Source organism: Armigeres subalbatus, chromosome 1, assembly GCF_024139115.2.
Source record: "Armigeres subalbatus isolate Guangzhou_Male chromosome 1, GZ_Asu_2, whole genome shotgun sequence".
Classification (NCBI taxonomy): Eukaryota; Metazoa; Arthropoda; class Insecta; order Diptera; family Culicidae; genus Armigeres; species Armigeres subalbatus.
Genome location: NC_085139.1, coordinates 94,228,573 through 94,253,585, shown reverse-complemented (window position 1 = coordinate 94,253,585; position 25,013 = coordinate 94,228,573). Strand labels below are relative to the sequence as shown.

The 25,013-nt window shown below is 41.6% G+C and overlaps 1 protein-coding gene across 5 annotated transcripts in view; it reads left to right on the top strand.

Annotated features, from left to right (window-relative positions):
* Positions 1–25,013, top strand: part of LOC134202860 (endothelin-converting enzyme homolog) — an 81,156-nt gene that overhangs the window by 13,052 nt on the left and 43,091 nt on the right. For all 5 annotated transcript variants that reach the window (XM_062677847.1, XM_062677861.1, XM_062677853.1 and 2 more), the window contains exon 2: positions 2,571–3,030. In XM_062677847.1, coding sequence (XP_062533831.1) covers positions 2,860–3,030 — 171 coding nt within the window. In that variant the 5' untranslated portion in view covers positions 2,571–2,859. The remainder of the gene's footprint in view (positions 1–2,570; positions 3,031–25,013) is intronic.

The following is a 25,013-nucleotide window of genomic DNA, read 5'->3' as shown; positions in this document are numbered from 1 at the left end:
ATGAGGTCCTCTGCCTCGGTGACTTCGTCCAGCTGTTTACACCGGAGGGTCACCTCGGTGCCCAGGGACCTCACTTCCACTCCCTCACCCAGAACCTCCTGGGCCAACCTCTTATAGACGGTATCGCTCGCCTTTGCTTGACGCTTCAGCACCAAGATCTGTTCACCTGCCTTGGTGCGTCTGACGCTTCGCACGTCCTCACCCAGTGTCGAAAGCTTTTCGGCACCTCGCATGGTCTTCAGAACGTCGGCGTACCTCTCTTTGTCGGTCTTGACCAACAGAGGACCCTAGGGAGAGCTCTTCCCTCCTGTTAGCTCTGCTAACGAGCTGCCAGGGATTTTCGGTCCGCTGAGCAGTCGTCGCAGATTGGCTACCATCATCCTTGGGTTTAGCAGCCTAGGCCGCACCGTTGCCGTTCCCTCGTGGTTTCGCCTGATTGGGTGCCCTTTCCGACGATCGGGCGCCCTATCAAACTCGACCGTATCGCTGTCCGTAACAGTAAGGCGCCGCTTAACGTTACCGGACCGACGCTCTGACTGCTGCCGGGCGCGTTTGGAGCGCGCCGCAGTCCCTCCCTCGCCGACACTCGGGGTGGTGCCAATCACCTCTTGCGTCGAGACCTTCTCGTGTCCAACCTCCCTCCTGGTGAGCGTGCCATGTTTGCGTTTTACCGCTTGAACCGACTGTCGAAGTACCAGAAGTTTCTGTTTCAGATCCTTGCTGATATTGTTTCGACCGCTCGTGAACTGGATGATCTCATCGAGCTGCTTGGCGACTAACCGGATACCGGTTAGGGGTTCGCCTGGTGTGTTGACTGCCTGAGCATCGCTCTGGCAGTCAACCCCTCCCACTGGGGTAGTGCTAGTCCCGTGCAAACTAGCTACTGCCTCAATACCATTCTCCTCCCTAGTGGGGTTCTAGAAATCTTAAAAAGTAGTGGACGTCATATTTGAATCGCCTCTATTCTATAGATTATCACGGTATCTATGAAACACCCACCACGCGAAAGCATATGCTCTCCTCTTTCATGTCGTGGGTAAATTAAAATGTTCTATCGGGGGATCTAGAACAATTTTTATTTTTTTGAGTATTTTTAGTGCAATTTCCATAGAAATCTCGAATGATAGCCGATTTAACACCCCTAAAAATGTATGGAAAAATGACCCCCGATAGAACATTTTTAAAATCCACTTACGTGAAAGAGGAAAACCTATACTTTCGCTTAGTGGGTGTTTTAGAGATACTGATTTTTTGAAAATAAGCCCCTTTGGACAAACACGCCGTGTATAGAAGATGAGTGTCAAGTATCTTCGTTTCTAAAATGCATCATATATTATTCAAACAGTTAACGACATCATACCGTTAAATCAATTCAGTCACATTGATTTCAGTTACACACTCACCGGAGATCTTTTCATCGAATTGTAAATCCTCGTATATAGCCCGCATCCGTTTCCGTTTCTCGTCCCCTTATCGCCTCCCACACGAATAATTTATGACCCGCTTTTGCACACACTATTGCTGCGTTCGTGGCTGGAGGATTAAAATCGGAATCTGGTAGCCCTGGATGTGATTTTATTATCATCTCGGACTATTCGAGAGGCATCGAAATCGATTCCACCGGAAGATTCATGTGAAACGGGAAACGAAATAGCCTCCAGCCAGCAGCGGTGGTGACAAAACTGATACCATTTTTTGTCCGTGCAACACCCCCTCATCGGGGATTTAAAAGGTTTTTGGTGTTGGTGATACACCACTCGCGTGGGTGGCAATGAGTTACCCGATTGCCCCTGCAAAATGATAACGATTGGGGTCGGAAAACAGATATGGCATGTATGTACATAAGCCGATGGGTTGAAAGCACGTGTTTCTTGTTTGTTTACGGCACGATAAATGGTGGTGGTGGTTGATATTTGGTGCTCCGGAAAATGTGGTTGCCACGTTACGCACGATTCAGCAGCGAGAACCGGAGCGCGAGCTGAGAATTTCGGCAAATAAACAAACAGATGACACATCGCTCCTGCGCTAATCTGTTGATGAATCGTATCTACAAAGCTTCTTCCGGTGGTAAACTGACCAGTGCAGTTTTAACAGGCTTTTGCCACTTTGATTTCTATTGAAATTCGTCTATGCGATCTGAAAATATGATATTCTGAGATTTTTTTTCGCAGTCAAAAAAAAATTGCAACTCGCCACAAAATTTTATTTTTGAATACTATTAATACTCTTATGAATTATAATAATTATTAGTCTAATATATTATCCATGCGTTACTATTTGTGCTTAAGGGAAACTTGCTTCGTTTACCTTCAAATGAACATTCATAAATTACGTAAAGCTTTGAAGGATATGGGAGCTTGGTAAAAGTGAGATGAACATTTTACAACAACATTTGGTGGGGGTTGAAAATTGCCAATATCAAATATACAAAAGTTGAAACTGTTATTGTGTTCTGTAACAAATGCTCAGATTCTTCGACAGTGATGAGGAAGCGCAAAAAGCAAAATGAAAAACAGTATTCGTAAACATTCATCTCGCCAAAAACTACTAATTTCAAACACTCATTTTAGGGGAAAATTTTCGGAAGATAGAAAGTTGCCGATCGTCTTCGATTCGATTACTGTGTGAGTGATTTGTTTTCTTAAACGCGAAACGGTCGCGGTCGCCGACGAACCTAAACAAGAAGACATTACAGTGTGAGTGAAACTCAGTTCGCAGAGTAAAAACGAAAGGAAAATAAACATCAAGGGTGCGTTTTCGCCGACCCGCAACCCACTTGCGACGTCACTCGACGAGGTTGCTAGCGTCGCCAGTGCTAAGAGTGTGGGATCCGGCGGTGGGTGGTATTCGACCGAATCGATGACGGGCGAAGCCATGACGTCACGCGTATCAGCTGTTGGTGGAAATTCGGGCGTCGCACCCCACCTGCAGCCGCCGAACGCGAACCACCCGGTGCAAGCGCTCCGGACCGATGACATCGAGGTGCAGGTTATCGAGCAGGGCACCGAGCTGCATACCAATGAGAGAAAGGTAAGTTTCGAGGCGTTTTTGATGTGTTGGGCCGAATTAAGCGATGGTACGAGTGGATCGTTAATAATTGATGGGGGTGTCTGCCAATGGATTTGTTTTTCTCTTTTATAATGGTTTTCAAGTATTATGACGAACGGCCATGAAAACAGATTAACGACACGAAACGACCGCTTGCTATTGATCCAGCTTACACATTTTTCATACGATCTAGCAACAATGATGATATCTTAATTCTTAGTCACATTTATTTTTAGAATTTGTTGATATTAGAATCTGAGAGCTATCAACATAAGCTTAGAATTTCGTTGCAAAGTTTTGTTTGCTTTGCCGTTGCGCTTGTACGATCACATCACTATGTGCTTTCAGACAAATAATCGAATGGAGACGCATGGTAGGACAATTTCACACGTACAGATCTCAGCAGTTCGCCGTGGCGTTTTACCTACAACGAAGATAAATTAGCACCAATTATATTTCCATTTGCGGGTGCTGTTTTAGTGTAGCACCTCATCATTCTAAAGGTGGTTTCTATTTTGTATTCAGCATCTTTATAAATACATGTTCAGAGTTTAACTTTAGGCGCTTTCAGTCAAGTTCATATTGCTTTTTTCTAGTTCCAAGAATGCGTAAGCTATTGGATGGCTAATCATAACTGTAACTGGCATTGAGCTGATTTTGATATAAAAGTATGCTCAGTAAACATAAAATATTTTCTTTAAGGCTGTGTCTCATTTCCCAAAATGAACACAAATTGAAAGTGACAGTTGAATAATTTCCAAATAACGCTGCACATACAACTTCATAGAAATTTTTAAGAAACTCTTATCATAATTTCTAAAGTGTTTCGGTCTGAAATTATTTCATATTTTCATTTAAAAATTCAATTGTTTCAATTCGGAAATTCAAAAAAGTTTTGACGTAGGACTTACGTCTCTCTTTACTATACCGGGTGTCATTCCAAAATATTCAAATCGACCGCGTTACGCTGTGTTGAAAGATTTTAAACGTTAATAGCGTTCGTCTCAATGGATGAATTTCTGCGGTAAGCCCCTCAATCGACAGATTTCAAGTATGTCTTTCATGTCCATGCTTGATAAGACCCGGAAAACTTGTTTCAATAGGCATGAAACTGTTTTCAATGAAAAACATTTAGATCAAGGGAACCTATAAATATGGGTACCGCATAATTCTTGCATCATTTCATTACCACGTTCTCATTGGTGCAGACAGCAGCGAATGAGCAGCAGCTGGGTCTGCCGAGAAGCCATAAAATAGCGCAACGCGATTTTTTCCTTTCATTCTGACCGGGACAAGCGAAGCAACCGCATCATAGATTGAACAGCACTCACACCTTTTAGCAGGGAATGAAGTCATCGAAGCCACCATCATCAGCCGAAACCTAGCCAGTACAGCAGCAGTCCACCCTACAGACCCGACAAAGCAGCAATGCTGAGCAGATACCGGCAGCAGCAGCAGAGTCGAGCCGAGACCGGCCGGCATCGGTGATGAGCCGAGACAGGCTGAAGAAAAGCCACATGATGCAGCATGTATGTCCAACAAACAAACGGTTCTTCAGAGAACCAATAATAGAGATCAATTGAAAGCAGTACAATTTCTATCCCTTCGGGATAGAAATTGTACTTGAGTGCCAAATCCAATATTCTAGTGATAAAATTTTATTCGTGATTTTCATAAATAGCGTCAAAACTAACAGTGGATAATTTTTCTGATTTAACCGCGAAGTGTACGAAGGACTTCGCTTGACCATGCCTAAAAAAACATAAGATGTCCAAATCTCTCACATAATATTTGGATATTTGGATTAAAAAAAAAACACCGATAACAGCTCAAACATTAATGAACTATCAATCGATTTTTCATCAAATGTTGGATTTTTTGGCATTGATCAAGAAATATCTAGATAAACATTGCTTGATACTGACCGCACACAAAGCGAACGTGACTGAATGATCGTCCCATGTTACCAATTCTAAATCTTATCACCCGAAATCCCATGTCCGGGTTTTTCCTTCCATCTACTACTAACAATGTTGTCTACAGAACACGTACTTCTCACCTGAACTGCAATTCTAAGCTCGCTTGCCCGGCTTATTGGCCTGTATCAAGCGAAAAGTCCCGTTAGGAAATAGACGCCAGCAGCGAGCAACAAGCGTAAAAAAGAAGAAGCCCTTCTCGAACGCGTTGATGATGATGACGCTTTGGCTGACAAAGAAGCGGGATACAAGACACTGGCTGATTGGCCTACCAATTGGGAAGCAGAGAAGATTCAAAATAAGGTTTAAAAGAAAAGTGCATTCGCTCGCAGAGCATTCAGTCTTTTTTTATACCACCACTAGAAATTCGCAGTTATTTGAAAAGATCGTTTTCTTACTTTTTGCACTTAGCCGAAGCAAACAGCCTTTTTCAAGGCTCTAAGAGTTAACAATAATGTTCTCCTTCAGTCGCTATCGCACGGATTAGGAGGCCCTACATCCCCTGCTGGGCCAACTTGTGGCTTATTTCAGGCAGTCCTTCATTGGGAAGGTTGCCACTGTCGAGGCTAATATTCCGTGACCGGACAGATACTTCCTGAATTGTTTTTGATGATTCTTGTTCGAGGTAGATTTGATTTCTGTGTCGGTTTGATGAGAAGATTTTGCCAAGGAATGGTATGCAACGCCGATTATTTATCCAAAATAGTTGATGTGAGAAATTTGGACATATTATGTTTCTTAAAGGCATGGTCAAGTCAAGTCCTACGTTCACTTAGCGGTTATGTCACAGACATTACCCACTGTTCGTTTTTTTCCAGTAATTCCTTAGAGAATATCTTCTGGATGCCCATTCACTCGAATTTTTTTTAAGAATTCATATAGAAATGTCAAAAGTGATTCAAACAAAGAATTCCTTATCGAAGTTGTCCTAAAAAATGTTTTCAACAACTCTTACAGAATTTTGTTTCGAGAATTCCTCCAGGAAGTCCATTGGGAAATAAATCAGAAATTTCATCGAAAGTTCCTCCTTGAATTTATTTCAAAATTTCTATAGGGATTTGAACCAAATACTCTTACGCGAATTTCTTCAGGATTTTTTTTGAAGAAATCATTCAAGAATTGTTTCGAGAGATCTTTTAAGAACTCTTTTGAATATTCCCACAAAAAATCACTAGTGAACTTTGTCTGGAAGAATGTACCGGAGCAATTCCTGGAGGGTTTTTTTTAAACAAACCTTAATAGACTTCTGAGAGAATTTCGAAATAAATTTTGGACGCAATTTTTCCGACAAATAGAGGGATTTATAGAAGTGTTATTGAAGTAACTTCTGGAGGAACTAGAGGAAGAGAAGATAGGAGGATTACCCGGGAGAATTTCATGTATACACACTTAAACAAAGACTCGCAAGTCGGTTATATTTATTTTACTGTTACTGTTTTGATGGAATTTTTGTAGGAATTCCGGTAAGAATTCTTGGAAAAACTTTCCAAGGAATTCCAGGTATATATTTCCAACTAATTTATGGTTGGACCTTTGGAAGAATTTCTAGAGGAACATCCGAAGGATTTCGTTTGTAAGAACCATAAGTGTTGGGTTCAGTCTTGCCTTAGCACAATCTCTTAAAAACGAGTGACATCCGGAGGAATTCCTGTAAGAACTTCTAATGGAAATCATAGAGGAGCTTTCGGAGGATTTTCCAGAGGAACTTCCGGAGCAAATCTTGAAGGAACTTCAGGGGGAATTTCCTGGAGGAACTTCCGCGAAGGAGTTCCTGGAGGAACTTTCGCGTAGGAGTTCCTGGAGAAACTTTCGGAGGAGTTCCTTCCGGAGGAATTCCTGCAGGAGCTTCTGAAGGAACTTCTGGAGGAACTTCCGGTGGAATTCCTGATGGAACTTCCGTAGGAATTCCTAGAGGAAATTCCGGAGGAATTCCTTGAGGAACTTTCGGAGGAATTCCTGGAGGAACTTCCAGAAGAATTCCTGGTGCACCTTATGCAAGAATTTCTGGAAAAACTTCCCAAAGCTATTCCGGAGAAAATCTGAAGAAATGATGATGAACTTGACCTTGTGGAGGAATTCATTGAGGAACTTCTGGAGAAATTCCTGGAGGAACTTCCGGAGGAGTTCCTGGAAGAACTTCCAGAGGAGTGCCTGAGGGAACTTTCGCGGAGGAGTTCCTGAAGAACTTCCGGAGAAGTGCCTGCAGGAATTTCCGAAGGAGTTCCTGGAGGAACTTTGGGAAGAGCTCTTGGAGGAACTTTGGAAAGAGTTCCTGGAGGAACTTTAGGAAGAGCTCCTGGAGGAACTTTGGGAAGAGTTCCTAAAGGAACTTTCGTGTAGGACTTCCTGGAGGAACTTCCGCGGAGGAGTTCCTGGAGGAACTTCCGCATAGAAGTTCCTGGGAGACCTTCCGCGGAGGAGTTCCTGGAGGAACTTCCGCGCAGGGGTTCCTAGAGGAACTTTCGCGTAGGAGTTCCTGGAGGAACTTTCGGAGGAGTTCCTTCCGGAGGAATTCCTGAAGGAACTTCTGGAGGAATTCCTAAAGGAACTTCTGGAGGAACTTCCGGTGGAATTTCTGAAGGAACTTCCGTAGGAATTCCTACAGAAAATTCCGGAGGAATTCCTGGAGGAACTTTCGGAAGAATTCCTGGAGCACCTTCTGCAAGAATTTCTGGAAAAACTTTCCAGAGCTATTCCGGAGGAAATCTGGAGGAATGTCCAGAGACATTTTTTGATGAGCTTCTCAACGACCTTATGGAGGAATTCATTGAGGAACTTCTGAAGAAATTCCTGGAGGAACTTCCGAACGAGTTCCTGGAAGAACCTCCATAGGAGTGCCTGGAGGAACTTCCGCGGAGGAGTTTCTGAAGAACTTCCGGAGGAGTGCCTGGAGGAACTTCCGGAGGAGTGCCTGGAGAAACTTCAGGAGGAGTGCCTGGAGGAACTTCCGGAGGAGTGCCTGGAGGAACTTCCGGAGGAGTGCCTGGAGGAACTTCCAGAGGAGTGCCTGGAGAAACTTCAGGAGGAGTGCCTGGAGGAACTTCCGGAGGAGTGACTGGAGGAACTTCCGGAGGAGTGCCTGCAGGTACTTTCGGAGGAGTTCCTGGAGGAACTTTGGGAAGAGTTCCTGGAGGAACTTTGGGAAGAGTTCCTGGAGGAACTTTGGGAAGAGTTCCTAGAGGAAATTTGGGAAGAGTTCCTGGAGGAACTTTCGCGAAGGAGTTCCTTCCGGAGGAATTCCTGAAGAAACTTCCGGAGGAATTTCTAAAGGAACTTCTGGAGGAACTTCCGGAGGAATTCCTAAAGGAACTTCTGGAGGAACTTCCGGAGGAATTCCTGAAGGAACTTCCGTAGGAATTCCTAGAGAAAATTCCGGAGGAATTCCTGGAAGAACCTTCGGAGGAATTCCTGGAGGAACTTCCGGAAGAATTCCTGGAGCACTTTCTGCAAGAATTTCTGGAAAAACTTCCCAGAGCTATTCCGGAGAAAATCTGAAGGAATATCCAGAGGCATTTTTTGGTGAACTTTCCAACGACCTTGTGGAGGAATTCATTGAGGAGCTTCTGAAGAAATTCTGGAGAAATTTTGGCGCTCGAAACTAGTTAACGCCGATCCACGCCGTCGCGCCGCCGCCGCCGCTGATCACCAACGTCGTGACGCTGCCGTCGGCTTAAAATGATCTATCACGCCGCCACCGGTAAAATTTTAATCGGCGTACAGGTCTAATTCATAGATATAACACTAGAAACGCGGAGGAGGAAAAAGGAAAAGGGAGGAGGTTCAAACACTACCCTTTTACGAGTCCGAAACAAAGCGATCAAACCGAAATAGTAGTGGAACTATTACTACCCAGAGCTACACTCTAAATGAATTAGTGGGGTTTTCGTGCTGTCCATTTTTGGGTCGTGTGGGATCGCCTCCGGGAGATAGCTGACGGTTGGCGGAATCGGCCCACTTGGTGCGGAGATGGTAGTGGTGGTGTTGTCAATCGACGACGACTACAATGGCGGAATTGAGCTACCGGGATGAAGGTTGGTAGCTGTATTTGGCCAGTCACTGGTGACAAAGATGGCGGAATTGTCACTGACGGTTTTCGATCGTCGAGGAACTTTTGTCGAGAATCGAAGAAAGGTCGGAAGAAAAAGGTCCACTTTCGAATTAATACCCCGTGACGTCACTACCTAAAGCCTTTTACAATTTGCCACATTTTAGCACAACTAATAACCTTTTTCTTCGCATTTTTTTGCTTTTAACTTATTTGTTGTTTATCACTTATTATTATTAAGGACAGTAGCTTTTGCGTAAGGGAGGAAATGTATAGACCGGTCATCGGACCGGATAGTCTGCATGCCGTATCGAACGACAACGGCCAACGATGCATACATTTTGCAACCTTCCGCGGAATGGTAGTCCGAAGCACTTTCTTCCTCCGCAAGAATGTCCACAAGGCCACATGGAGATCACCTAATCAAGTAACGGAAAACCAAATCGACCACATTCTAATCGATGGTAAATTCTTCTCCGACATCACGAACGTACGCACTTACAGCAGTGCGAATATTGAATCCGACCACTACATCGTTGCAGTAATGCAGTATGTCTGCGCTCAAAACTCTCAACGGTGTACAATACACGTCGGAGTTGATTCCGTGCCGATAGTTCGAACGAGCCAGACGTGTGTGCTGTGTCTCATCGCGGATTGTGTTCGGTAGTGAAAAGGCTATTGTGTGGTGTGCTCCTACCTACGGATCCAAGGCGATCGCTGTCGGCGAGTGAAGTAGCTGCTTCTGGCGAGGCCAGTGAAGCAGGCTATTGTTACTGCTGCTACCTACAGCAGCAGAGGCAGATAAGTAGAAACGTTTTTATTGTTCTCCCATCTGCTTGGCTCGGAGTGGGACTGATAAAATAAATCAAATTAGTTTTTTTTTAAGTTTTTTTTTCTGATTGGCTATTAGTCTTAAGTTAGCATAAGCAAAATCATTCTTCCACCTTGCGGGGTGAGAATGGAGGCAGATACTATGGAAGGCAATGTGCCTTCAAAAGATGCAGGGCGCACACGATTGTACCATGCGGCTTCGCCTGGGCCTTGGGTTGTTTACTTTCGGCAGAAAGTGAAGAGCCTAGATTTCCTGGGCATAAAACGAGATTTGACGCGTCGTTTTACGAAGCTTGAATACAACCAAATCAACAGAAACAAACTACGCATCACCGCACCTACATACCAGGTGGCGAATGAAATTGCGAAAGACAGGGCGTACAATGTTGAATATTTAGTTTATGTGCCCTCGCGGGAGGTCGAGATAGAAGGCGTAATCAACGCAGCGAGCTTGACTTGCAAGGATGTGCTTGCAGGGAAAGGTCGCCTAAAGAATGCCCTGCAATCTACCGTGGATATTCTGGACTGCAAGGAATTGCATTCAGCAGCCACGGTAGATGGTAAAAAGGTTTATTCCAAATCAGGCTCGCTTCGGGTGACGTTCGTCGGTTCGATGCTTCCAAAATATGTCGATATAGAAAATATGTTGTTTCCGGTGCGTCTTTTTGTGCCAAGGGTATTTAACTGTACCAACTGCAAACAACTTGGTCACACTGCCGAGTTTTGTGACAACAAACCACGTTGTGGCAAATGTTCAGAAAGGCATCGGGAGGAGTCCTGCCAACAACAAGCAACAAAATGTGCTTATTGTGGTTTGAATCCTCCCCATGGTTTGCAAGAATGCCCGGTGTACAAAAAGCGCACCCAAAAAGTGAAGCGCTCGTTGGTACAGCGCTCCAAGCAGTCGTATGCGGAAATGGTTAAGTCGCAAGACACATCCGCCACAGCCACTGCATCGACTGCTATTTCAGCCACCGTTCGTGTAAGCGATTATTATGATTCCATATCCATTGATGAATTGGACTCTGACGCAGCCGATATGGATGATTCTGCGGAGGTACACGTGCCCGAAAAGAGGAAGCAACCTTCTTCCCCGGGATAGCGCCGTAAGAGAACAAAAGTCATCCATAAAAGCTTGCCAAAATCTGAAGGTAATGGGGGTTTATTTAAAATCCCGAAGCAATCTGTCCCTACTGCTTCTTTTGATCCTAGTTGCAGTGAGGCATTCCCGCCATTGCCTAAATCCGATGTTTCGAAGAAACATCCGGCTAGGAGAATCAACGAAAGAAAAAAACAAATTCGCACTTCTAGAAAAAGTATTCCGTCCACGCGAGGATTGATCTCCTTTAAGGACCTTGTGGACCGGTTTTTGAATTTGTTCAATATTCCGAATTCATTGAGGCCCATCATTGACCTCTTTATACCAACAGTGGAAAGTTATCTGAAGCAATTGACTGTTTCATGGCCCCTTCTTGCAGGAATTGTATCTTCGATGGATAATACGGCCAATACCCAAGATACAATCACTGTGCTGCAGTGGAACTGTCACAGTCTGGAAAATAAATTAGACGTGTTCAAGTTTTTGATTCGCAATTCCGATTGCGATATATTTGCGCTCTGTGAAACATGGCTTTCTTCTGAAGATGAAATCAACTTCCACGATTTTAACATTATTCGCCAAGATCGGGATGATCATTATGGTGGCGTTCTTTTGGGGATCAAAAAATGCTACTCCTTCTACAGAATTCCCATTCCGACTGTTCCCGGCTTAGAAATCGTCGCATGCCAAGTAAATATGAAGAATAAAGATCTTTGCATAGCTTCAGTGTACATTCCTCCAAATGCCTCTATTAATCGTCGACATTTTTGGAGCGCAGTCTCCCTCCTATCATCTCCAGTATTGATATTGGGTGATATGAACGCACATGGTATTGGATGGGGCGAAACGTATGACGATTATAGAGCGCCTATTTTCTATGATTTGTGTGACGATTTCAATTTGAATATTTTGAACACTGGTGAAGTAACTCGAATAGGACCAAATGGTCAACAAAGCCGTATCGATCTGTCTTTATGTTCAAATTCACTATCATTAGATTGCACGTGGAAGGTAATTCAAGATCCCCATGGTAGTGACCATATGCCGATAGTCACCACAATTAAGAGTGGCTATCAACAATCTGAGCCAGTTAATGTTCCTTTCGATCTCACGAAGAACATTGACTGGCAAAAATTTTGCATCGGCGGTAAAAATTGGTATTGACTCAACTGATACTCTTCCACCTTTGGATGAATATCGATTCCTTATTGAGTTGATTCAAAAAAGCGCACTAGAAGCTCAGAAACGACGCGTTACAAGTACATCTGTCATTAGAAGACCAGCCACTCCTGGATGGGATGATGAATGTACTATGTTGTATTCTGAGAAATCTGATGCCTTCAAGGCCTTCCGTAAACACGGAAGGTCCGAGCTTTTTGAAGAGTATTTGAGGCTCGAAAGAAAACTCAAAAATCTTCTCAAGGCAAAAAAACGTAGCTACTGGCGACGTTTTGTTGAGGGACTATCACGAGAAACCTCAATGACAACACTTTGGAAAACGGCCCGCAACATGCGGAACCGCATTTCCACCAATGAGAGTGAAGAATACTCCAACCGATGGATATTCAACTTCGCAAAAAAGGTCTGTCCAGATTCCGTACCAGCAGAACCGCTATTTCGAGAATCAGTCAATGATCCCGGTTCTTTGGGTGGACCATTCTCAATGCTGGAACTTTCTATGTCTCTTCTTTCATCGAATAACTCTGCTCCGGGATGCGATAACATCAAATTCAATCTTCTTAAAACCTCCCAGATATCGCAAAGACGATTACTTGACCTGTACAACTGTTTCATGGAGTACAACATAGTGCCACCTGAATGGCGACAGGTCAAAGTAATAGCTATTCAAAAGCCTGGGAAACCAGCGTCTAATCATAATTCATACCGACCGATTGCCATGCTATCATGCATGAGAAAATTATTGGAGAAAATGATCCTTTCAAGAGTCGACCATTGGGTCGAACAAAATGCATTACTCTCAAATACTCAGTTTGGATTTCGAAAAGGTAAAGGAACAAACGATTGTCTAGCGTTGCTCTCTTCAGATATACAGCTGGCCTTTGCGCACAAGGAGCAATTGGCTTCAGTTTTCTTGGATATTAAGGGCGCTTTTGATTCAGTTTCCATAGAAGTACTGTCAGACAATCTGCACAGTAATGGATTACCCGTTATTTTAAATAATTTCTTGTACAATTTGTTGTCAGAAAAACAAATGAACTTCAAACTCGGCACTCTGACAACTTCCAGAACTAGTTACATGGGCCTTCCCCAAGGTTCATGTTTAAGTCCCTTGCTTTATAATTTCTATGTTAAAGATAATGACAATTGTTTGGAAGGACAATGCACGCTCAGACAACTTGCAGATGATGCCGTGATCTCTCTAAGAGGTCCATGTGCAGATGTCTTGCAAGGACCATTGCAAAGTACCCTAGATAATCTGACTGTTTGGGCCAGACATTTGGGGATCGAGTTTTCACCGCAAAAAACTCAGTTGGTTGTGTTTACTAGGAAGCGGTACCCTGCTCAACTGAAACTAAAGCTCTTGAATGATAACATCAACCAATCTTTATCTTCTAAATACCTTGGGGTCGTGTTTGATTCCAAATGTACTTGGAAACTCCATTTTGAGTATTTGATACAAAAATGCCGGAAAAGGATCCATTTTCTACGTTCTATCTCCGGAACCTGGTGGGGTGCTCACCCGGAAGACCTCATCAAACTCTATAGAACGACTATTCTCTCTGTTTTAGATTACGGCTCTTTCTGCTTCCTCTCAGCAGCTGATTGCCATCTGATCAAATTGGAACGAATTCAATATCGTTGTTTGCGTATTGCCCTTGGCTGCATGCATTCAACGCATAACATGAGCCTGGAGGTGCTTGCTGGAGTCACTCCTTTAAAGCACCGTTACTGGGAGCTCTCACTTAGAATACTCATCAAATGTGGAACAAGTAACACACTTGTCTTAGATAACTTCGATAATATGCTTGAACTGGTTTATCGGTCAAGATTCCTAAGAGTTTATCTCAATTACATATCGTCAGATCTTTGCCTTCCATGTTATACTCCCCCTCGAGTTGACTTCACCAATGACAGTTTCTCAATTGAATACGATCTGTCCATGAAACATGCTATTCAAGGAATACCAGATCATCTTCGAAATCTTTCTATTCCCTCCTGTGACAATGTTCGGACTTCGGATAACAACTTAACTCTCTGAACTGTGATTTTGGAATGAATTTTATTATGCAGAATTCTTATGCGGTAACCTAACGATAGACCGAAATGTGTTGGCAAAACAGAATGTATAAAAAGGAAAATGAGCCGCTTACAATATTTTGGAAACATCTGGTTGTAGTTAAAACATAGAGACGGAAAAGGTTTTTGTTGCTGACCGTGTTATTTTGAGGGTCGTGTTTTGTTGGATTGGAATTTGGGTTACAGTGTCATGGAGTGTTTAATTTATGACTAACAATAAATTGTAATGAGTGAAGGACAATTTGGTACATGTTTCGTGTTGGGTGGTTTCATGCATTTAAGGATGAGATCATATTACTACACCTCCTTCCTTTGGAAGAATGGTGCAACCATTCATATTGATTATTTGTAATTTAATGTGTTGCGGTCTTTTCCTCATTTACTATTTAGATATTGGTTTTACAAGTTTTAACAATTTTGATGTTTTACTAGTCTTGTTTTATGAACTATTACAGTTTGATTGGTATTTTCATGTTTTATTTCAGCATTACATCCTTCTATTTTATGACTCTATATGGTCCATTTTGAACATTGTCTAGTTTCTTCCTTCCTTCAATTTTCAAATATACAATGTCATTGATATACAAATTTGTAGGGTTGATATTGTTATTCATTTTTTCTGTTCTAAGTGCTTTGGTTTCTTCTATTTTCCTAAAAACATGTTGATGTATTACTTGAAGTTTGTGCTTTAGTTCATGTAAATAAGAGTTATGATTATATAAAGGTTCAACTGTATTCCAATTAACATTTTCAAATTTATTTACGGGTTTTCCAAACAAAATTTCGAACGGTGAGTAATCATGAGATGAATTTGGGGTTGTATTATAACAGTAACTATAATATGGTAGCCAAATATCCCAGTCTGTTTTGAGTTCATTTATGAAAGTTCTTAGGTATTCATTAAGACACCTATGATTTCTTTCTAAAGATCCTATTGTTTGGGGGTGGTATGCTGTGGAACAAGTGTGATTTATTTTGAGAAGATTACAAATGCTGTCGAATATACCTTTGTATTCTGTTCCTTGGTCAGTGCGTATAGCACTCATTGGGCCATAAACTAGAATGCAATTTTCTACTATTGCCTTGGATAAAGTGGATGCAAATTTATCGGGAATTGGAACTAAAATAGTGTATTTGCTGAGATCGCATTGTATCGTCACAGCGTATCTATTGCCATTTGAAGTTAAACTGAATGGTCCAATTGTGTCTATTGAAACGATATCAAAAGGTTTAATTGGTGTAGTTGTTTTAATGAAATTTTCTTTTACAGAAGAAAAATGTTTATTGAGTTTACATAGCTCACAAGATTTAACAAATTTGCTAATTGTGTATTTCATATTTGGAAAAATATAAGAATTTCTTATTTTTTTGTACAATCGGGATATGCCAATATGTCCTCCTGTGGGTGAACAGTGGTTATGTTCCAAAAGTTTCTGTATTTCTATAGAATCTGATATTATTTTGGGTGGATCAAAAATAACAATTTGAACTGTTTTAAAAATTTTGTTCCCAGTTTGCTTAAAGTCATTTAGGCTTATGTAATTGAATATAGCGTCGCCTTTTGAAATTGCTATAGTATTGTCGAATGCGGATGATTGGAAAAAATCATTAATAATCTGAAAAATATTTTTCAAATTTCTTAGATTAAGTTCTAGTCCTAACGCTAGAGTTAGGCCATTTTTATATCTTTTATCGAAAATTATTACATTTACTACCGGTAGATTTTCATTGAATAAAATTTGAAATGCTATTTTCTTTAAATTTGTTATTTGCGCATTATTTGTTGCATCATATACTCGAAGTTGATCAGGCTTCGTTCTGCTAATTTTTGTATCGCAATCGGCCAAACAAGGTTTGCTTGCCATGGACCTTGTCTGCACTTGCAGAATATTCATTTTCTTGAGCTCATTAGAGTCTAATTTAATTCTAGATAAGGCGTCTGCTACGACATTACTTTTCCCTGGTACGAACTCAATATCAAAGTCAAATTCTTCGAGATCAGTTCTCATTCGAACTAACTTTGATGATGGGTTTTTCATACCGAAAAGGTAAACTAACGGTCGGTGATCAGTACGCACAGTAAAATGTCTTCCTAGCAAATATGGTCGATAGTGCATTATCGCCCAGTGTATCGCAGCTAATTCTTTTTCAATGATGTGCTTGTTTGCTTCGCCTTTTGTAAACGCGCGACTGGCGAAGGAAACAGGTAGATCATTGTTGTCATGTATTTGTGATAAAACAGCACCACAAGCGTAATCTGATGCATCTGTTGTAACGATAAAAGGTGTGTCAAAATCCGGATATTGTAATATTCTGGGTGAAAGCAACATAGACTTTAAATTTTCAAACGCCAACTGACACTCGTCAGTCCATTTAAATGTAACATCTTTCCTAAGTAATTTATTCAAACAACAACAAATTTTCGCAAAATTAGGTATAAACCTTCTATAATAATTACACATTGCCACAAAACTTCTGACTTGATCGGCGTTTTGTGGTTTGGGATAATTTTTAATTACATCAAATTTTGAATTATCAGGTAGGATCCCTTTATCAGTGATCTTATGCCCTAAAAATGTAACTTCTGCTTTAAAGAAATTACACTTAGCAGGGTTAAGTTTTAAATTTCTTTGTCTAAAACATTCAAAAACTCTTCTTAAATTTTTCAAGTGGTGTTCGACCGAACATCCTACGACTATCACGTCGTCAATATACAAAAATGCACACTCGGGACTCAAGCCACTTAGTGCAATGGACATCATTCTTTGAAAGCTATTCGGGCTTATGTTAAGTCCGAATGGCAATCGTTTAAATTGAAAATGTCCCCGCTCTTGAAGGGAAAAAGCAGTAAATTCTCTAGACCCTTTCTCAATTTCTATCTGGTGAAAACCAGACATCAAATCTAAAGTCGAAAAATATTTAGCTCTGCCGAGTTGATCGAGAATATCATCGATTCTCGGGAGCGGAAATTTATCAGCTAATAATTTTTTATTCAATTGACGGTAATCCACAACTAATCTCCACTTGGGATCGGAGGTTGTAGACTTTTTCGGAACAAGAAGTATTGGGGAGTTATAATTTGAAATGGATGGCTCAATAATATCATTTTCAATTAAATTATCAACTTGTCGGCATATTTCATCACGCTGGCTATGTGCATTTCTATAATTTTTAATATATACAGGAGTTTCATCCTGCAATCTGATTTTTTGCTTATAAAAATTATTGCACGTTAAAAGATCATTTTCTAAACTGAAAATATCATTATATTCACTACAAAGTTTGAAAAGTGGTTTACGAATTGAATTTGGTAAATTATCAATATTTAATTCCTTTTCTAATGACTTGTTTCTATCAATTTTGTCATTTTTAGTAATATTGTAAATATGAAAATTTTCTAATGGATGAAGACGTGGTTTAAAATCTGTTAATATTATATTATTGTCATTTGTGTAAATATGAAAATTTTCTAATGGATGAAGACGTGGTTTAAAATCTGTTAATATTATATTATTGTCATTTGTATTAACTATTCTAACATACGGAGCGTGTTTAGATACTATCGTATTACTACAAAACACCCCAGGGAAATCTCTGAAGATTCCACTAAAGTATCATTATCTAAACTTAAGTTGCTGATGTGTCTAATCACTTCAGAACGTGCTGGTAAAATAATCGTACCGTTTGAATTATTTTGAATAGGTACTACTAAAGAAATATTATTTAGATTTATCGTTAAAATCCAGGAATCGTAGTCTATATTACACCTAAAGTTAACAAAAAAATCTCGTCCCAATATACCATCAGCCGGTATTGGAAACGAGTTATCCACTAATTGAAATTCATGAGATATATTTGAATTATTTACAATTAAATTAATATTTACACTTCCAAGACTTAAAATTTCTTGGGTGGTGATGCCTCTTAAAGCACTTTGATTATGAGGATTGAAAAATAAATTTGTACATAGAGATCTTGGTTTAAAATAGATACATCTGCACCAGTATCAACGATAAATGTACAGGGTTGGTTAGTCACATTTGTTTGGAGAGTAATAAAATTGCTGGCAGTTACATTTACTGTGAATACTGCCCTTGCGTTCCGCCTAAAGGGTGAGGTTGTACGTGTGGTAGGTTTATGCCATGAGGCATATTTGGTGGCATAAGAACATGAGTCATACCTGGTGGATTGAGTTCCTGTTGCTGCATGTTTTGCAGAGGCACTTGCGGCAATTGAGCTGGTGTGTAAAATATACGCGCGTTCCCTTGGTTGTTATTTTGGTATCGATAATGACCTCGATTTTGATTTGAATAGTTACCACGACCTTGATGGTAATTTCCTCGGGAATTTTGACGCTGATTGGAATACCTCGGTTGGTACTGACTTTCATTTTGAAATTGACGGTTGTTTGAATTGCGGTACCCAAAACGATGATTAGTATTTCCTCGGCCTGAATACCCTCGATTAGAGTTTACTTTCCGAAATTGAGTATTGAAAATTTGTACTGCGGGAGTACTCGTTGACTCATTAAATTTTTGGACAGCAGCTTGTATCGATGAAAATTCTGCTGCCTTCAACACTATTCTCGTATCTGAATCAGTAGCTTTGGACACTAATGATTCGACGCCTATTTTGGTAGCCATCTTAGTAGCCACTTCTAATGGTATGTTATTTTTAACATACAACGAAGTCAGCTTTGTTGTTAATTGTTCAACGTCTTTTAAAAATTTATCGGCATTGCCGTTTATTTTCAAAGCTTTAAGTTTTGCGGCAACCGAATCTGGTGTTTCGGTGCTCGCGCAGTGTTGTTGCACTGCCTGAATTATGTCATTAAAAGTAGCAACGTTAGCAGGTAGAGCTGAACGAGCTCTACCGCTAAGTCTTGTTTTTATAAATTTTACGGCTACAACGATATGTGCCGGTGTCGTTGTCAGTTCAGCCAGCAGATTGACCGAATCCACAAAAGCATCCAATCCTTCTGGTACACCATCATAGGGTTGTACCAGTGCTGTCGCTGTTTTGATATCAAACGCGGTTTCGTTTTCCGGGACAGGGTTAACCATGATTACAGTTTTGTTATTGACTCTTTGATGAAAATGTTTGATCTTCGACCCTGCGACCTCTTGCTTGCTTTAGATATGAAAAGAATTCTTTATCTGGAATACTATTTTGTGATGAAATCAGATCCTCATCTAGCTTGGAATAAAGTTCTAATGCTAAATGTAAGTTAGCTTCCAAAGTGGGTAGTGTAATGTTTTTGTTAATCGATTTTCTTAAATTTTGTTCAAGTCGGATTAAATTGTTCAAATTTTGCAAAATTTTATCAATTTTCATAACTCATATTTTCACTACTAAGTTACAGCTGCAGTTAGTATATACAATGTAAATATGGAGAACACAAATGAACACACGGGAAAGTTCAAAAGAAAAATTGCCTATTTTCAAATCCAAAAGGTAATCCTATTCCCATCTATTTGTATAGGGCACATTTTACTATAAATTTCACTCTATTATTAAATATAATTCAATTAAATAAATTTCACTCTATTAAAAAATATAATTCACTTATCTGTTGATGTTCTCAAATGATGTCTTCCTCGATGACCAGTGCGTGCGGCGCTCCTCTCGTGTCGTCTCGTAGATTTGGTGATCTTGCATGTTTCATAACAAACTTCGTTGCACTTTTCCCTCGCTCGGTAGACGCTCGATGGCAGGTGCTCGTGCATGGCGTAGCACTGAAGCAGCTTAATTTTTTTTTTTTGCTTAGCACTTTAATTAGCACTTGATAACACTTGGTTTAATGTTTCTTGTTTGTTCTTCGTTACTTCAGCACGCAAGCGTTCGTAGTATGTTTATCACATAATTTTCGTCTATGATTGGCTTTTCTGGTTTGGTTTCTGAGGAACCCATTGTCTTCAATTTTTTGTGACTTCCAAATTTAATTGTTCACTTGCACTTTTCACCTAGTTTGTTAGAGTAGCGACTTTTGCCGATTGCATGGTTTTACTCCACTCATGCAGTTCACTTTGCAACACTGTTAGAATAATTGTTGATAGCAGTAAGACCAACAGTAGGACTAGCACTATTATACACACTTCACTATGCATTTTTTCAACGGTTCAACTTAGTCTCTCAGTCACGATGTCGCCATGTGACAATGTTCGGACTTCGGATAACAACTTAACTCTCTGAACTGTGATTTTGGAATGAATTTTATTATGCAGAATTCTTATGCGGTAACCTAACGATAGACCGAAATGTGTTGGCAAAACAGAATGTATAAAAAGGAAAATGAGCCGCTTACAATATTTTGGAAACATCTGGTTGTAGTTAAAACATAGAGACGGAAAAGGTTTTTGTTGCTGACCGTGTTATTTTAAGGGTCGTGTTTTGTTGGATTGGAATTTGGGTTACAGTGTCATGGAGTGTTTAATTTATGACTAACAATAAATTGTAATGAGTGAAGGACAATTTGGTACATGTTTCGTGTTGGGTGGTTTCATGCATTTAAGGATGAGATCATATTACTACACTCCATTTTTTCTGAAAAATATGAACATGTCGATTGCAACAACAGATATTTCACTGATGGCTCTCGCATTAACGGATCCACTTGCTTCGGTGTTTTCAATGTAACTTCAACCACCTTCCGAAAACTTCAGGAACCGTGTTCGGTTTATGTTGCTGAGCTGGCAGCAATTAACTTCGCTTTGGGGACAATTTCAAATCAGCCCGTAGACCATTATTTCATCTTCTCGGATAGTCTTAGTTCTATCGAGGCACTCCGGTCGATGAAACCTGTTAAGCACGCATCTTACTTTCTTACAAACATAAGAGAGCAGATGCGTGTTTTGGTCGAAAGGTCATTCAAGATTACCTTTGTTTGGGTCCCTTCTCACTGCTCAATCTACGGCAATGAGAAGGCAGACTCGCTGGCAAAGGTGGGTGCACAGGAGGGTGAGGTTTATGATAGACAATTCTCGAGCAACGAGTTTTTCCCATTAGTCCGTCAGAGTACTCTTCAAAGTTGGCAAAGAAATTGGACACACAACGAACTTGGACGGTGGCTATTTTCCATAGTTCCAAAAGTTTCTGGGCGAGCGTGGTTCAGAGGTGAGGACTTAAGTCGAGGCTTCATTCGCGTGATGTCGAGACTTATGTCCAATCACTATTCACTAAACGCACATTTGTACAGAATAAACCTTGTCGATAGCAACTTATGTAGGTGCGGTGCCGGTTATGATGACATCGATCACGTAGTTTGGTTCTGCTCGGAAAATGACGCCTCCAGAGAGCAATTATTGGATACCCTTGTGGCCCGAGGTAAACAACCCTTCAGGGAAGTTCGAGGAGTTTTGGGAGATCGTGATGTTGTCTATATGCAGGCCATTTATGGTTTTCTTTGTTCTTCTGACATCAAAATCTAATATTTTGTTATTTTTTTTCTCTTTCTTCAAAGTTTTTTTTTAAGTCTCTGCTTTTCTGTTCAGTAGAGCTCCGTAGCTCTGGCCATCCGGAAGATGCTCTCAGTCGAACCATTCCTCGAGCACGACGACACGCCACATCGTCCCTGACGCCAAATGCCCGGATGAGAAGCTGAAATCTCCTGATCCCAAATCCTAAGCCCCGTCCATCCTTAAACATTGTAAACTAACCTCGAGTCACCACGAGTACGCTGGCTTCTATCCCTCTCTTACTAACTGTACAATAAAATGATATTGATTGTATATATCACAAAGAACCATGGCTCCGTAAAGTGTTATACACGCCTGAGCCTACCAAATAAACGAACTTGGAAAAAAAAATACACGTCGGAGTCGTCCGCCGCAGCTAAACATTGGGCGGCTACGAGACGGTACACTAGCCCAAGACTACGCGCAGTAGCTGGAAGCAGAGCATGAAATAATCACCTTCACGAAGCAACTTCGGACCGAATATTGACAAACGTCGCATGACTATTCAAAACATAGAATGACTTACTCAGTTTTCTTCTTCACATATGCATTCCTAGGATTCATTCATTTGATTGGTACTGAGAATGGTCACTGTGTTTAAAGAAAACATAATTGGCCTGGATTATGTTGACTTTTGGCACTAAAATTTCCCCTCAGTTTAACGTCGGGGTCAGATCTATGTGAGTAATTGTTGAAATCATCATTCATGTGTTTAGTTTTACAGTAATTTATTAGTTTGCAAAATCTAAATAAATATTCACTGACTGATAATTGATCGGAAATTGTCAATATTCAGCCGAATATGAATATGTACGAAATGAGAATGACAAAGAAGGCCGATGGGCTTCACCAAAAATCTTCGATTATTTTAAGCTCTGGCTGGAAGTGGCACTCCCAACGGAAGAGCAGCTGGGCGCAGCATCTCTTGAAGATAGCTGGAGAGATATTCGATCCGCCAGTGGAAGCACTGAAACCGCTGCACTAGGCATGGTGGCCTCGGATCAGATAAATGACTGGTTTGACGGCGAATGTGAGTAGTTAGTTGAGGGCGAGCATGGGCGAGATTGCTGCAACACCGCACGAGGGCGAACGAGGCACGATACCAACGGGCGCGGAACAGACAAAACTCGATTTTTCGGAGAAAAAAGCGCCAGCAGGAAGATCGAGACCGTGAAGAAACCGAGGAACTGTACCGCGCTAATAACGCACGGAAGTTCTATGAGAAGTTAAATTGTTCACGTAAGGGCCACGTGCCACAGCCCTATATGTGTAAGGACATAAACGGAAACCTTCTTACTAACGAGCATGGCTGATCCAAAGGTGGCGGCAGCACTACGAAGAGCACCTAAATGGCGATGTGGCAGACAACGGTGGCGGTATGGTAATGAACGCGCAGGACATGCGACTTCCGGGTCCGAATCTCCAGGAAATCCAGGAGGGGATCGGCCAGCTGAAAAACAACGAGGCCCCTGGGGTTAACCAACTACCAGGAGAGCTATTTAAACACGGTGGTGAGGCACTGGCTAGAGCGCTGCACTGGGTGATTACCAAGGTTTAGGAGGATGAGGTTCTGCCGCAGGAGTGGATGGAAGGTGTCGTGTGTTCCATCTACAAAAAGGGCGATATGCTGGATTGTAGCAACTACCGCGCAATCACATTGCTGAACACCGCCTACAAGGTACTCTCCCAAATTTTATGCCGCCGACTAACACCAATTGTACGAGAGTTCGTGGGGCAGTACCAGGCGGGATTTATGGGTGAACGCTCTACTACAGATCAGATATTCGCCGTACGTCAGGTATTGCAGAAATGCCGCGAATACAACGTGCCCACACATCATCTATTTATCGACTGCAAAGCCGCATATGATACAATCGATCGGGACTAGCTATGGCAGCTAATGCACGAAAACGGATTTCCGAATAAACTGATAAGGTTGATCAAGGCGACGATGGATCGGGTGATGTGCGTAGTTAGAGTTTCAGGGGCATTCTCGAGTCCCTTCGAAACGCGCAGAGGGTTACGGCAAGGTGATGGTGTTTCGTGTCTGCTATTCAACATCGCTTTGGAGGGAGTAATACGAAGGGCAGGGATTGACACGAGTGGTACGATTTTCACGAAGTCCGGCCAGTTATTTGGTTTCGCCAACGACATTGATATCATGGCACGTAACTTTCAGAGGATGAAGGAAGCCTATATCAGACTGAAAAGCGAAGCTAAACGGATTGGACTAGTCATCAACATATGAATCAATGATATGAAGAGGCTCAAGAGAGGTCAATGTAAGCCACCCACCACGAGTTTCTATCGGTGGTGACGAAATCGAGGTGGTTGAAGAATTCGTGTACTTGGGCTCACTGGTGACCGCCGATAACGATACCAGCAGAGAAATTCGGAGGCGCATAGTGGCTGGAAATCGTTCGTACTTTGGACTCCGTAAGACGCTCCGATCGAATAGAGTTCGCCGCCGTACCAAACTGACTATCTACAAAACGCTTATAAGACCGGTAGTTCTCTACGGACACGAGACCTGGACGATGCTCATGGAGGACCAACGCGCACTGGGAGTTTTCGAATGGAAAGTGCTGCGTACCATCTATGTTGGGGGCAGATGGCGGACGGTATGTGGAGGAGGCGAATGAACCACAAGTTGCATCAGCTGTTGGGAGAACCATCCATCGTTCACACCGCGAAAATCAGAAGACTACGGTGGGCCGGGCACGTAGCCAGAATGTCGGACAGTAATCCGGGGAAAATGGTTCTCGACAACGATCCGACGGGAACAAGAAGGCGAGGTGCACAGCGGGCAAGGTGGATCGATCAGGTGGAGGACGATTTGCGGACCCTCCGCAGACTACGTGGTTGGCGAAGTGCAGCCATGGACCGAGCTGAATGGAGAAGACTTTTATGTGCAGCACAGGCCACTCCGGCCTTAGTGTGATAATAAATAAAAATCGCTATCAAGAAATCATGAGAATAGTAATGCAGCAGGTTCCCGGGCGTCTTCTAAGCGATTCTCACAATTCTTCCACGGTTGTTTTATCCATTTCCTGTAGCTAGCTCGTTTGTTATGTTTCCAAGGATGTTTATTTTTTTTCGCAAGATCGGATGTATTATGAATGCTGTCATAAAGATTGTAGAAAATTTCGTTCTACCAACTTCAACGTAAGGAAAATTTACAGATTCAGAAATATTTCATGACGGAAATCAACTCAGCATGCCCAAGGGCAGTTCACATTTCGAAAATGTTCGAAAATTCCAACTCCCATATGTCTATTAGCATCATTTTGATAATATAGGAG